At 40.6% G+C, this 14,768-nt stretch overlaps 1 protein-coding gene across 3 annotated transcripts in view; it reads right to left on the reverse strand.

The window, feature by feature from the left end:
- The window catches only part of PALD1 (phosphatase domain containing paladin 1), a 281,234-nt gene that overhangs the window by 140,092 nt on the left and 126,374 nt on the right, over positions 1-14,768 (reverse strand). For all 3 annotated transcript variants that reach the window (XM_088475660.1, XM_088475665.1, XM_088475674.1), the window contains 6 exons: positions 8,735-8,941; positions 5,929-6,031; positions 3,651-3,830; positions 2,823-2,987; positions 1,595-1,755; positions 1,373-1,448 (listed from right to left, as the gene is read on the reverse strand). In XM_088475660.1, the coding sequence (XP_088331786.1) occupies positions 1,373-1,448; positions 1,595-1,755; positions 2,823-2,987; positions 3,651-3,830; positions 5,929-6,031; positions 8,735-8,941 (892 nt within the window). The remainder of the gene's footprint in view (positions 1-1,372; positions 1,449-1,594; positions 1,756-2,822; positions 2,988-3,650; positions 3,831-5,928; positions 6,032-8,734; positions 8,942-14,768) is intronic.

A 14,768-nucleotide genomic window follows, 5' to 3' on the forward strand; every position in this document is an offset into this window, starting at 1 on the left:
GCATGCCGTACGTCTCTAAATGTATACCGAACATGCCATACGTCTCTAAATGTGTACCGAACATGCCATACGTCTCTAAATGTGTACCGAGCATGCCATAGGTCTCTAAATGTGTACTGAGCATGCCTTAGATCTCTAAATGTGTACCGAGCATGCCTTAGATCTCTAAATGTGTACAGAGCATGCCATATGTCTGTATAGGTCTACCAAATACCCCTATGCTTCTAAATGTGTACCGAGCATGCCATAGGTCTCTAAATGTGTACTGAGCATGCCATAGAGCTCTAAATGTGTACAGAGCATGCCATACGTCTCTAAATGTGTACCGAGCATGCCGTACGTCTCTAAATGTGTACCGAGCATGCCATAGGTCTCTAAATGTGTACCGAGCATGCCATATGTCTGTATAGGTCTACCAAATACCCCTATGCTTCTAAATGTGTACCGAACATGTCATACATCTGTAAATGTGTACCGAGCATGCCATACGTCTCTAAATGTATACCGAGCATGCCGTACGTCTCTAAATGTATACCGAACATGCCATACGTCTCTAAATGTGTACCGAGCATGTCATACATCTGTAAATGTGTATTGAGCATGTCATACGTCTCTAAATGTGTAACAAGCATGCCATACACCTCTAAATGTGTACCGAGCATGCCATAGGTCTCTAAATGTGTACCGAGCATGCCATAGGTCTCTAAATGTGTGCCGAGCATGCCATAGGTCTCTAAATGTGTACCGAGCATGCCATAGGTCTGTAAATGTGACCGAGCATGCCATATGTCTGTAAATGTGACCGAGCATGCCATATGTCTGTAAATGGACCGAGCATGCCATATGTCTGTAACTGTGTAACAAGCATGCCATATGTCTGTAACTGTGTAACAAGCATGCCATATGCCTGTAACTGTGTACCGAGCATGCCATATGTCTGTAAATGTGATCGAGCATGCCATATGTCTGTAAATGTGATCGAGCATGCCATATGTCTGTAAATGTGACCAAGCATGCCATATGTCTGTAAATGTGACCAAGCATGCCATATGTCTGTGTAGATCTACCAAATACCCCTATGCCTCTAAATGTGTACCGAGCATGCCATACGTCTGTAAATGTGTACCGAGCATGCCATAGGTCTGTACAGGTCTAACAGATACCACTATGCCTCTAAATGTGTACCAAGAAATCCACGTTTGCCAATTTTTAATAAATAAAAAATTTGACGGTGCAGCATTTGTACAATTTGATATAGAAATTACAACACAACTACAGTGCAGCTTATAGGTGAGATCTGCTGCCAAGGTAAAAGTTGAATAGCTAGGTTATTGGGTAAAGCAGTGGATGTAAGAGTGAATGCTTTACTCACCCTGAGAAACTTAACAAAAGCATCAAACTGTGATTCCAGAGGAGCACCATCTACAGGAAGAGGAAGACGATGGTACCTGGTAGGAGAGACATAAAATGTCATTATACTGGAAAATGTGTTTTGTAGTAAGTTGTATTATATATGCAGATGGACATTCATCACAGAATGAAGATATGTTTCTAGAGCTCATGTACATGTGGATACATTACAAAAGACCTTTACCTGTATGAGGGCAGTAAAAAAACAGGCCTGTTGTACACCTCCTCTGTAACATGTATGTCTTCTTCACACTCAATCTTAACAGAATGTGGCTCATCTTTAAAAAGTTCAATGTCGTTATATACAAAATAACTGTTTCCACTCAGCTGGGCAAAATCATACAGCTTGACAAATACAAAAAAAATTAGATAATTTTACATAAATGTAAGACATGATAATAGATAATACACACATATGAAGACATTTCTTGCAAAATTAACTGAGTAATCTCCTGTATTAATAATATTTATGATCCCTACCAGTAAAATATATGGATACAGCATTGTGAGGGGAGTTATAAAGTGGCACTTTATGGAAAATCACTGCTTTGTGCCGTGATTTTGGGCAATATATAAGCTGTCAGATTACCAAAGCAAAATCACCGTAAAATCGCTGAACAACCATTTTGAAACCTGACTTGCCACAAATAGCGATTTTGATTTTTACATAAAAAAAAAAAAATACATTTACATATTATATATAAAATATACATATAGATATACACATATATTATACGTACACATCATATACACACAATATATATATATATATATACACATACACACATATATATATATACATACATACATACACACACGCATATGTGTACACTGAAGTGCCAAAAGTCATGGGATAGCAGTATGTAAAGGTAATGGTAGATGTATAAGCACACACGCATATATTTTAAATATGTGGCCCTTTTACCATATTATTAAACTAACTCTGTGGCCCCTTTATGTTACTAGTAAGTTATATATGTGGAAAGAGTGGGTAAGTATATAGAGATGTCATAAAAGGTTATGACACATTATACCATGACAATGTACGAGACTAGATTACACTGTAGACTAGGTCAGTAAAGTATGATATTCCTCAGCTTTGCAGTTCGGTATTAAATACATAATTTTACAAACTGTATTTACAAATCTCACATGTGCTGTTCAATGAATAATGAAAAGGAAGACAGCAATAACAGGTGTGAGAAGTGAGATATAAAATATACACAGCTCAAGAAGCAAAACATTTTTTTTTTTTTTTTTTTTAAGAAGAGCTTTAAATAAGTTTCACAAACGGCAATAAAAATAGATGTAATTCATCCTTCCTGTTTTCAGTTGTACTGAAATATAAGGTGAAAACAAAAACTGAAACAGAGTGCTAAAAACCACTTTAGGGGTTTGTGAATTGTGCAAACCTCTTTCCGAATAGAAAGTTCCAGGTTCTCTACTCGGACGCCTTTCTCGAGAGTGTGCAAATTTTCGTGCAAGTTCTCCTTCCTCCGGGGAGTATAAGGCACAAAGTCATTCTCCAGTCTCAGGAACACCACTGGCTCCTCACGGACACAGAAGAACATACATTCCTAGAATAAATGATATTAAGTTGATTTTTCCAAAATCACTGTTATTTAAGACTTTGGCTTAATGTCAGCACTGCAGGATAGGTGTATTAATTAACATGCAAAATGCCCTATTGCCAGCAAAGCTTAGGGTTTTCAATGGCAAATGGGCCAATTATGGCTTTGCTGATATTAGCCCTGCAGGCAGTAACTCTGATGATTTTTGCCTATTAAACCTATTTACCAAGCGTACAACCCATATTCTGTTATGGCTATCTCAGGGTAACATAACAAAGCCGTACAAAAAATGCTGATTTGAATAAAAGATTTTTAATGTAGGAAAGTTTTTAAACCTTTTTAAGTTGTTTTATTCTTTTTTAAACGTATTTTATCTATTCTGAAACAGCTTTTATTTTTTGGGTAAGGTAGTTACATTGTAAGAGTCCCCACACACACCACTAATAGTATGAGCTTGTTAAGTCTACTAATGTCTGAGCCTTTTAAGAAGTGAAGCAGCATGATGTCCTGCAGACATTGGCTGTGTGATGTCATGTGACCCACTTTGTTGTATTTGTTAATGGCAATCACTAACATCTAAGAGGTTTGGGATCGCAGTAAATATATGTAGTTGGAATTCTGTACACATGATACGCTCACTGCCAGAGGTATCAACATCCCCATTAGTACCTTATGTCCATCATTCTGAAGCTTCTGCAGCACCTGTTTGAAGCCATTCAGACTGGGCTGGCCCATTCCGTAGACTTCATACCCTCCTTTGGCCTGTCGGAAATTTGGTGCTCCACAGCTGTTTGTAGTGTTTAAAACATCTAACTTGCTGTACACGTCGTGCACCAGGAAATACTTTCCCTAACAAAAAAAGCACGGCTCATTACTACAAATGTAAAAATAACGATTTATATTTCAATGCTATAGATAGATAAATAAAAGGTGGCAAAACAGTAAAAAAATATTCTCCAGAAACAGTGATAGGTCCCTGGGAAAGTTTCCCAGTTCTTGTGGTAAGGACTCGTTTAGTAAAGAAACTATAGAATGCATAAAACACATGCAATGTTATTGTGAATGCATATATGAGAATAAATGTAAAATCAAAAACATACACACACAAATACAAAAAGAACAAATTAGTAGGACATTTATTTTCTATTCTGTAGTTAAATTCTATATTTCTATATGTTCTCACCAGGTACGGTTTTATAGTGAAGTCTGTAAATGAGCCCATGGATAGCCATACTCATTACATCACTTGCTATAGTTATTGTTGAGCTGAACAAGAGAAGTGAAAACCACTACATTCTGGACCCTGTTGTTTGAGTTAAGGCTAGGGAGGACGTTACCATAAGGCAAATCTAGAGCCATGATTTAGGGGACACCTAAGAGTTGTAGCAGCTGGTAACTCCTTACCTGCGATTGCTACCGGCCGCATTCCACCCTGCCAGTGCTTAGTGTGAGAAGTTAGACTTTGATGTCACACCCTTGTGCCATGCTTACAGATTGCAATGGAGTTTGGTGGGAACGCAGTGCCCACGAACCTTCCACTAAGCACAGGTCAAGGTGGCATTTATAAAAGTATGTCTCTGTTGTGTTGTACATTAAATGGACTATAAAAACAAATCTAATCTACCTGCGACTCCCTGCGTCTAGGGGGCTTGGTGGAGGCATTTAGATACGATGATAGTACAGTAAGTGCGTTGAAGCTGAAAATGTCTACGATTGCCACCAAAAAGGTGCCAATGCTCCTCTTTGGAGGGACACGACTTCTGAGTCCTGGAAACCTTGGTGGAAGTTTCAAGCCAATAGTGATAACTGTCATGGGACGCTTCTAATTCACCAAATGCATCTGACACACCCATTTATGGAAATATAGCGGAACTGCTGCAGCTGTGATCTAGTAAGCTTACAGTGTACTGAACATATTTCAAAAATAAAATAAAAATAAGATTTTGACTGTGTACTGTGCTTTTGGCCATCTTCGTACTCGTAGTGAAGCCTCACTTCCTACTGTTTTCCTGGCGCATCTGCTCCTATTAGTTGCATGGGGAGGGAGCAGCATTTGCTACCTAGGTATCTCACGTTTTTCCTGGATGTATTTTACGTTTCTGCTTAGGCACAAATTGCGTCCAACTCTGAATGAGGCTCTTTATGTTTATGTAACTATTTATCACAGTGACTACACTATATTCAGCAACATAATTGGATTTATAATATTGTTATGAAGCCAGGTTTATAAAGAAGAATTAGTCAGCAAGACTGAAAACATATTGTGTCAAATATGGCGATGAATAATAGTTACATATCACTTGTGAACAAGCCAAGAAATCATAAAGAGAAACAATTTTTAAATGATTTTTCCAAAACAGTTACAAAGTGTTAATCTAGATGAAGTTTCAAGCGCCTTAAGGTGCGTATCCACTAGCAGATAGAGGAACGACAGTACAGTTACAACATTGTAATCGTACAGTCATTCCTCATAATGTGCAATGCCTACACTGAACGATATGTCGCTCAGTGCAGGCACCTACCTCTTCCCTGAACATGCTCAATCTGTCGTTATCGGCAGATTGACCAGCATGTTCAGGCGATGATTGATGTCAAAAACGACCAGCGGGAGCGCGCATCACTGGTCGTTTTCCAAATTTTTATGCCCATTTTGTGAACGGTTAATTAGCGATTGAACAATAACGATGTCGTTATCATTCAATCTCTTATTTTAGTCGCCTAGTGGATACGCGGCTTTAAATACAGGAGCCAATCATTGACAGATAGCAGGGACAGCTGCAGTGTGCTCAGAAATGTCTGCCACAGACATTGATGATGATCCAGGACTCCAAAGATGCAGATAATACCTGGGTAAGAGTACATACATACAGAAAGCTACAGCAGGGCCCTGCTTCAGACAGATTATCCTGACCTTCAGTAATGCTAATAGAGTACTGTGAGAGCTTACCTGTACAAGATAGTGTTCCGGCATCGTCTCGGAAATCCTTCCAACAGAATAATTGGCTTTGAGCAAATCATCATGAATCTGGAACTCTTCTTTACAATTGTACCTAGAAAGCCACCATAAATTACCATTTCTAGAAAACTGTAAGAAAAAACACTGCCACTACTTTTATACAAACAACCAAAATCTGCTATGGATATCACATAATTATACATTATTTACACGTATGTTTAACAATATGTATCTTCTGTTTCAATCCAAAAGGTGAAACCAAAGGATTTGTATCTTATATTTTTACTGACTAGGTCTGTCCGCGAATGCAGACAGAGAACAACATATTACTAAGAAGCAAGCCTGTAAAATCCTATAACATCAACTATATTATTTTAAAGATATACAGTCAGGTGCATAAATATTGGGACATTGACAGAATTTTCATATTTTGGCCTCTATTCACCACCACAATGGCTTTGAAATGAAACAAACAAGATGTGCTTTAACTGCAGACTTTCAGATTTAATTTGAGGGTAATTACATTCAAATCAGGTGAACGGTGTAGGAATTACAATGGTTTCTATATGTGCCTCCCACTTTTTAAGGGGCCAAAAGTAATGGGACAAACTAAACAATCCTAAATCTAACTTTCACTTTTTAATACTTTGTTGCAAATCCTTTGCAGGCAATTACAGCCTGAAGTCTGGAACGCACAGACATCACCAGACGCTGGGTTTCATCCCTGGTGATGCTCTGCCAGGCCTCTAATGCAAATGTCTTCAGTTCCTGCTGGTTCTTGGGGCATTTTCCCTTCAGTTTTGTCTTCATCAAGTGAAATGCATGCTCAATCGGATTCAGGTCAGGGGATTGACTTGGCCATTGCATAACATTCCACTTTTTAGCCTTAAAAAAACTCTTTAGTTGCTTTTGCAGTATGCTTCGGGTCATTGTCCATCTGCACTGTGAAGCGCCGTCCAATGAGTTCTGAAGCATTTGACTGAATATGAGCATATAATATTGCGTGAAACACTTCAGAATTCATTTTGCTGCTTTTGTCAGCAGTCACATCATCAATAAATACAAGGGAACCAGTTCCATTGGCAGCCATACATGCCCACGCCATGACACTACCACCATCATGCTTCACTGATGAGGTAGTATGTTTTGGATCATGAGCAGTTCCTTTCCTTCTCCATACTCTTCACTTCCCATCATTCTGGTACAAGTTGATCTTTGTCTCATCTGTCCATAGGATGTTGTTCCAGAACTGGAATGACTTTTTTTAGATGTTGTTTGGCAAAATCTAATCTGGTCTTTCTGTTTTTGAGGCTCACCAATGGTTTACATCTTGTGGTGAACCCTCTATATTCACTCTTGTGAAGTCTTCTCTTGATTGTTGACTTTGACACATATACACCTACCTCCTGGAGAGTGTTCTTGATTTGGCCAACTGTTGTGAAGGGATTTTTCTTCACCAGGGAAATAATTCTTCTGTCATCCACCACATTTGTTTTCCGTGGTCTTCCGGGTCTTTTGGTGTTGCTGAGCTCTCCGATGCGTTCTTTCTTTTTAAGAATGTTCCAAACAGTTGATTTGGCCACACCTAATGTTTTTGCTATCTCTCTGATGGGTTTGTTTTGATTTTTCAGCCTAATGATGGCTTGCTTCACTGATAGTGACAGCTCTTTGGATCTCATATTGAGAGTCGACAGCAACTGATTCCAAATGCAAATGTCACACCTAGAATCAACTCCAGACCTTTTACCTGCTTAATTGATAATGAAATAACAAGGGAATAGCCCACACCTGTCCATGAAATAGCTTTTGAGTTGATAGTCCCATTACTTTTGGCCCCTTAAAAAGTGGGAGACACATATAGAAACCGTTGTAATTCCTACACCGTTCACCTGATTTGGATGCATTTACCCTCAAATTAAATCTTAAAGTCTGCAGTTAAAGCACATCTTGTTTGTTTCATTTCAAAGCCATTGTGGTGGTGAATAGAGGCCAAAATATGAAAATTCTGTCAATGGACCTCATTCAGAGCCGCTATTTGCGGTCGTTCTTTCAAAAAAAAGGGGTGGCTATTCAAATGAACCGTTCGCTCTTTGCGGTCTGTTCACGCCTCTAAGTCTGAACGAGCGAACAAAACTTGCGGTCGAAATTTTGAAAAATACGCCCCCTTGCCGCTCGCACCATACGTCATGTCCGCTATTTATTAGATTAATCGAGTACATCGAACACATGAACTGCTCGCTATTCTTGTGGTTGGTTTTTCCTACCACTATATTGCGAGCAGTTCTGACTATAAAACAACCAGGTGACGTGGTCAATGACGCTGCTGTTTTAATTATGCACACCCATAAAACGCCCGTTTTGACCTTTAAGCATGCCTGCGTTCTTAATTCCACTCCCCGTTTTCAAGCTCCTTCCCCTGTGACCACCCACATACGCCTCCTCCTGTCACTCAAAGTAGCAGGCATTCGCTATATAGCGAACAAACGATTTTCGGCCGCACTGACTGGTTCGCGCATACGTATTACAATCCGTACGCATGCGCAGATGAGCGAACATCGGGCAGAACGAACGAGCGGCCGCTTACGAGCGGCTCTGAATCAGGCCCAATGTCCCAATATTTATGCACCTGACTGTAGTTCTCAAATTAATAACATTCACATGCATTAAACTAGATGGGGACCTCAAACTTAATCAATTCCAAGTTCCATTCTTTAAAAGAGGTCTATAGTTTAAAAAGCAGACTATAAATTATACCTAATATCACTGAATGCACAGAGGAGGAGATCTCAGTACTCACGTGATCACTACAGGAGCCACCTTGTTGGTGATTATGGATTTGGCCTTGTTGTGAATGCTCACTGTCTGGAAGGAGTGAATGCTCAGGGAGTTTCTGTCTTCTGCACTGGAGTTTCCACTGACATTTCCTTGGATGCTATCACTTGGGGGCACAATTGGTGTCGGCTGCTGAGCTGCACTGGCAGTTGTACCCATACTCCACAAACGCCTTTCATAAAAGGATACCCAATATTAGTAAAAACAAACACCAGACCAGGACGAACAGATAACATAACAACTGACAGATGCACTATTTATAATACATACACACCACCAACTATGCATATTCAACAAATAAAAGGCTTTAAATTCTGCACCCTTAAACCTAGATAGCCTGCACTGCACACCTCAATGTGAGCGCTTATTCTCTGCATGGGAAATACCTGCAAGTTCTACCTGAGGCGGACAATCTGATAAGGTGCAATGTGCAAAAGCGTAAACATTACATCAGAAGTCCGAACACCTACCACTCTACTTCCACCTCTTTTATTAAATTAAGCTTTTTAGTTTTTCTCCTAAAACAACATTGCATGGTGTAGCATAATTTACTGGATGAATCATAACAGTGTGTAGACTTTAAAACGGTCTTTACTTATTACACTTAAGTATGTTTCATATGCCTCCTCATCAAAGTGCAACTGGGAGGCACAACATTCAATTCTCCCTTTATTATTTTTGCGTATGTGAATATAGTTCAAATACGGTGCACTCACCAGACTTGCAATGTAGAAAAAAGTTAATCACAGAATTTAATGGACGTTTCAGTCCTCACCTGGACTTTTGTCAAGATACATCATCAGCCACCCCATCCCACTTAAATACATCTGCACACAATTGAATGAGCACCCCACTCATCAACTGGTGCACACCCATAAAAACAAAAGTCTGTGATTATGAACAAACGCCTAAAATAACCGGTTTAGTGTTACCTGTATAGTAGGGATGTGCAGGCTCGGATAGGTTCGAGTTTGCACGCCGAGTTCCGTTTTTTTGGAGGGAAAAATCCGAACTCAGAAAGAGGATAATCGTCATCTTGCATGGACAAACATCATCATTCCTGGACTTTAGTCCAGGATTGATGATGTTTGTCCATGCAAGATGACGTTTAGCCTCTTTCTGAGTTCCGTTTTTTTGGAGGGGAAAATCCGAACTCGGCGTGCAAACTCGAACCTATCCGAGCCTGCACATCCCTACCGTATAGACGCACAGTCAACCGTCCATGCTGAGAGAGTTTGGGGACATACTAGATGCTGAACAATTAAAGACAGCGCACCCCACATAGTTCAGGGCGTGTATACAAGAAGTCCCGCCTGACAGACTGGAAGTTCATGCGTTCCACAGTAGTGGAACACAAACAAAAGGAGCGCCTAGAGACCCAGAAGCATGTTAAACACATTCCACCCATGGAACGCAAACAATATGCAAATCCCCAATGTATCAGAGGCGCTCCTTTTGTTTGCGTTCCACTACTGTGGAACGCATGAACTCCCGGTCCATCATACGGGACAATAACAAGTGTCAGCAGGCAACAGTAAGCATGGTGGAGTTTCATTGCAAGTTTCCGGCTGCATTTCAGCAAATGGAGTTGGGGATTGGGGTCAGGATTAATGGTGTCCTCAATGCTGAGAAATACAGGCAGGTACTTATTCATCATGCAATACCAATACTCTGCAGCAGGACAAAGACTCCAAATGTCATTAAGAACTATCTTCAGAAAAAAGAAGAACAAGGAGTCCTGGAAGTGATTATATGGTCCCCACAGAGCCCTGATCTCCACATCATCGAGTCTGTCTGGGGTTACATGAAGAGACAGAAGGATTTCAGCAAGCCTACATCCACAGAAGATCTGTGGTTAGTTCTCCAAGATGTTTGGAACAACCTCCCTGCCGAGTACCTTCAAAACCTGTGTGCAAGTGTACCTAGAACAATTGATGCTGTTTTGAAGGCAAAGGGTCTTAACACCAAATATTTATTTGATTCAGATTTCCATTTTGTCCATTCACATTGCATTTTGTTAATTGATAAGAATAAACTATTAACACTTCCATTTTTGAAAGCATTCTTACTTTGCAGCATTTTTTCCACACCTGCTTAAAACTTTTGCACAGTATTGTATTATATATATATATATATATATATATATATATATATATATATATATATATGTCAAGTAAGCCTGGCACTCAGGACAATAGATATAAAAATAAAAAGACTGGTGCCATCCTAAAACATGTATACATATAAACCTTCTGGCAAGGATTACTCCCGGCACAATGACAAAGGAAGGCGGCACTCCAATGAATAAACCAAATCAATCTGTATTAGTAATGCGTCAACATGATTATATCCATAAGTCAACGTTTCAAGGCGGTTAGCCTTTTCATCAGGACGTGTATATATATATATATATATATATATATATACACACACACATACATGCATACATTTTCACACAGACACATATACACACACCAGACGTATGATAATAGTAATATTGTGAAAGTGTTTTCCAATTAAATATGATGCAAAACTATCTTTGTTTATTTTACATTACAGGTTAACCTACAATTAATGTTATTATACATAATATATCTGTGTACATACGTAAAGTACAGCACAGTATATTATAAGAGCTCACTAAAATATATGAACAGAAATACAGACATGCAGGCAAAGTACAATTGTTTTTTCTATCTGTGAAAGGACCACCCTGGTGGTTGCTAGTCTAAAATTTAAATCTGCACTGATTTTTATTTTTTTCTTAAATATAGAGCTAACACAAAGACTCAGAGTCACTAATACATAAACAAACACGTAACATTATACGTATGTGTAACCATACAAGAGTATTTGACAATAAGCTGACTGCCACAAGGGAAGATCCTTTAATTGCATTAGATTTTAAATAATCGATCTTGATCGTCACTAAGCAAATATTTTGTTCTGGGCACTTCAAGAAGCAGGGATCAAATATTGTGTGGAGTAAAATGGGCACATAAGGAAAGATCAAGGTCACCAAGACATTTGGTGTCCGCAGTGAAAGCACTGGCAATCTGTTAAGGTGGGTGTGATATGTATTACAGCAGGGGCTGCCCGACAACGGAGGAAATCCCGATCGTCCTAAAGGTAAGTATTTACTAACCTAACCCCTCTAATCCTAACTCTCCTTAGGGATGTCTAACCCTAACCTCCCCCCCCTGTGCCTAAACCTATACCCCCCTTCCCTGCTGCCTAAACCTAAGTCCCCCAGGGGGGGTGCCTAACCCTAACCTCCCCTGTGGTGCCTAACCCTAACCCTCCCTCCCCCCTAGCCTGACCCTAACCTCCCGGGGGGTGCCTAACCCTAAGTCCCCCCCGGGAGCCCTAAACCTAACGCTCCCCCCCCCCTCGCGGCTGTCCGTTGTGTCATCCGGCATCCACTCGACCGGGACGCCGGGTGCCGGTCTCCCGACATCGGGCAAATTACAGGCGTCTACATTTAGACGCCTGTCATTCGTCCCTAGTCGGGATAAAGCAGTCTGGAAGCCGGCGGTTGGCATTTAGACCGTCGGGTTCCAGACTACATAAGGTCATCGACTAGGGAGACGTACATACATAAAATGAAGTAGCCACATATAAAAGATATTTCACTCTGATTGCATGCAGTCAGGGAGAGATGACAGACAGTACACAAACCACACTGCGTCAGATAACTTGACACAGTGATACAGTATATCAACAGTAGCAGCGATGAAGATCATCCAGCAATCGTGTAGATCAAGCATATTATATATTATAAATGCTGACCATTGCAGATGACAAGGTTGTAAGTATCATTGTACTTTGTGTGGTTTAGGTTATCATGAGGTATCAGGCTGGTTTCCTGTTCTGTGATAAAACATCCGGCTCTACAAGTGATTGCTCAGATTTTGCAAATACCAGATTTATGTTCTTTTGGTCACCTGTGAAGTATATTTGAAATCTAAATACAATACATTTGCCACAATACTGCTCAATAGTTTCACTATTGTAGTATAAGGTCTGAAAAGCATTGTTTAACTTGTCTGCGACTGGAAAGCAGTGACGCTGGTATTCTGGTGCTCCATGATGACGCCTCCTAGTTTACAAAGGATTGTTATCGTTACCCACTGTCAGTCGTCATGTGCATGTTTGATCATAGACTCCCTGACAACACGGGGAAAAGACCACAAATAGGGTTTGTAAAGAAAGGGATGGAGCAACAAAAGAACAATTCATCCCTTGAATCACTGTTATCCACATTCCAGTGCACAGAACACACTACAAGCGGCTGCGCTAAGCCACAGACCCTTGTCCGATTCTTTTATCATTGTCTTAGCCTTATCTTAGAGAAAGAACTGTCAAACAGTCATGAAAAGTTAACACTGATTATTTGGCTCTGATGAGTCCAAAACGTATTTCCTAGTAACACAGAGGAGGACCTAATTTTGCTGGGACCCCAATAGTGACAAGCAGCTCTAACAACATTAATAGTAGCTCATCAGCTTTACCAGATTCCTACAGTATACACGTGCTAGAAAACATAGTATTAGTACACTGCCCATGGTAGCACCCTGCCAGAGGTCGGAGAGAATTGTCCATCCTGCTAATGTAGCACAAAATGTATAAAATAAAATAATAAACAGATCAGTCAAGCATTAGTATTAATCAACATGACTGGCTGTCCCTAATTCCTTTATGTATTTGTTGTGGCCATGAGGATGTTATTTGTCAGGCACTTCCTGCCGTGCTATCAATGTGCAGCACACTTGTAGACTGGTAATGAGGTTAATTGTGTTACATTGTCCTCTGCTGCCAGTCTGTATCTCACCAGGAAGTCCCTTTCCATAAAGATGTTATCTGCTGGACTTCCTTTCAGCTGTCATAGAAACCACTTCACAATTAAATACTGACAAATTACATAGCTGGTTTCACATACTATGGCAAGTCCCCTAAATAGAGAAAAGAAAGAAATAGGCTGAAACTTTTTAAGCACGAAATTCTAAAAATAAGTCTTAGCATAACCTAAGATAACACTAAGGGCCTGATTCAGACCCACTCGCAAGCGGGTCGATGGTGGGGCAAATTCTCTCGCTCACGGGCTCGCTACAAACGTGGTGGCTGTCGATGTTGATCGACAGCTCGCCCCGTTTTCTAAGCGGGGTGGGAGGGTTGCTGGACAAACGGAGGTTTTCCTGAAGGAACGCCTGCCATTTGTGGGCGGCCCTACTGACATCACGAGTGATGTCAGTAGTGAGCTTCCGGCTCTATTAGAGCCGAAAGCTCACTGGGGCTTGCGGCAGATGAGACCCTACCACAAGGGTCTTGTCACAAGCCCGATGGTCGCGATGGTCGGGACCATCACCTGGCCGCTCGCTAAATCTGTGGGTGGTCACCCACAGCTTAGTGAGCGGCCAGGAGGCCGGGTTATTTAAAACAAAGCGGCTGCCCTAATTCAGAGCGAGCACTCGCTTTTTGCGAGCGGCTCTGAATCAGGTCCTAAGTGCCCTTTACCTCTGGCATTATGTTTTCTTATAAAAATGCAAACCGCATGGGTCAACCTATAACTGATACCCTTTTGTACATGCATCCAATAAGCCAATATAATGATATGTGGTAGAATACCATATACGAATGCATCCAGATGGCTAAATCTCATTCATATCAGTGGGCTTTCCAGCATGTGCATTATATTTAAAGCCCCGACAGACACACAGGGACTAATTCAGAAGCTCATTTACTTCAACTTATTTCCAACTGCACATGCACAAAATGTTCTACAAACCCATAAGACGCATCCATTACACAGAGTGTATGCACAAAGGTGCTGCTGTGATCAATTCAGACAGAAAAGTGATGGGTGTTACTGGTTGGTGACTGGGAGGTGGCTACTAGTGCATGCAAAAATGGGCCATTCAGTGGGTAGGACACTAGCCCTACTAGCGTCAATGGGTAATATGGAATAACTTGGGGGGTGCAGACATAGGCGTAGTTAGTTA

The sequence above is a fragment of the Taudactylus pleione genome, unplaced genomic scaffold (assembly GCF_031769625.1).
Source record: "Taudactylus pleione unplaced genomic scaffold, aTauple2 ptg000016l, whole genome shotgun sequence".
NCBI classification, from domain to species: Eukaryota; Metazoa; Chordata; class Amphibia; order Anura; family Myobatrachidae; genus Taudactylus; species Taudactylus pleione.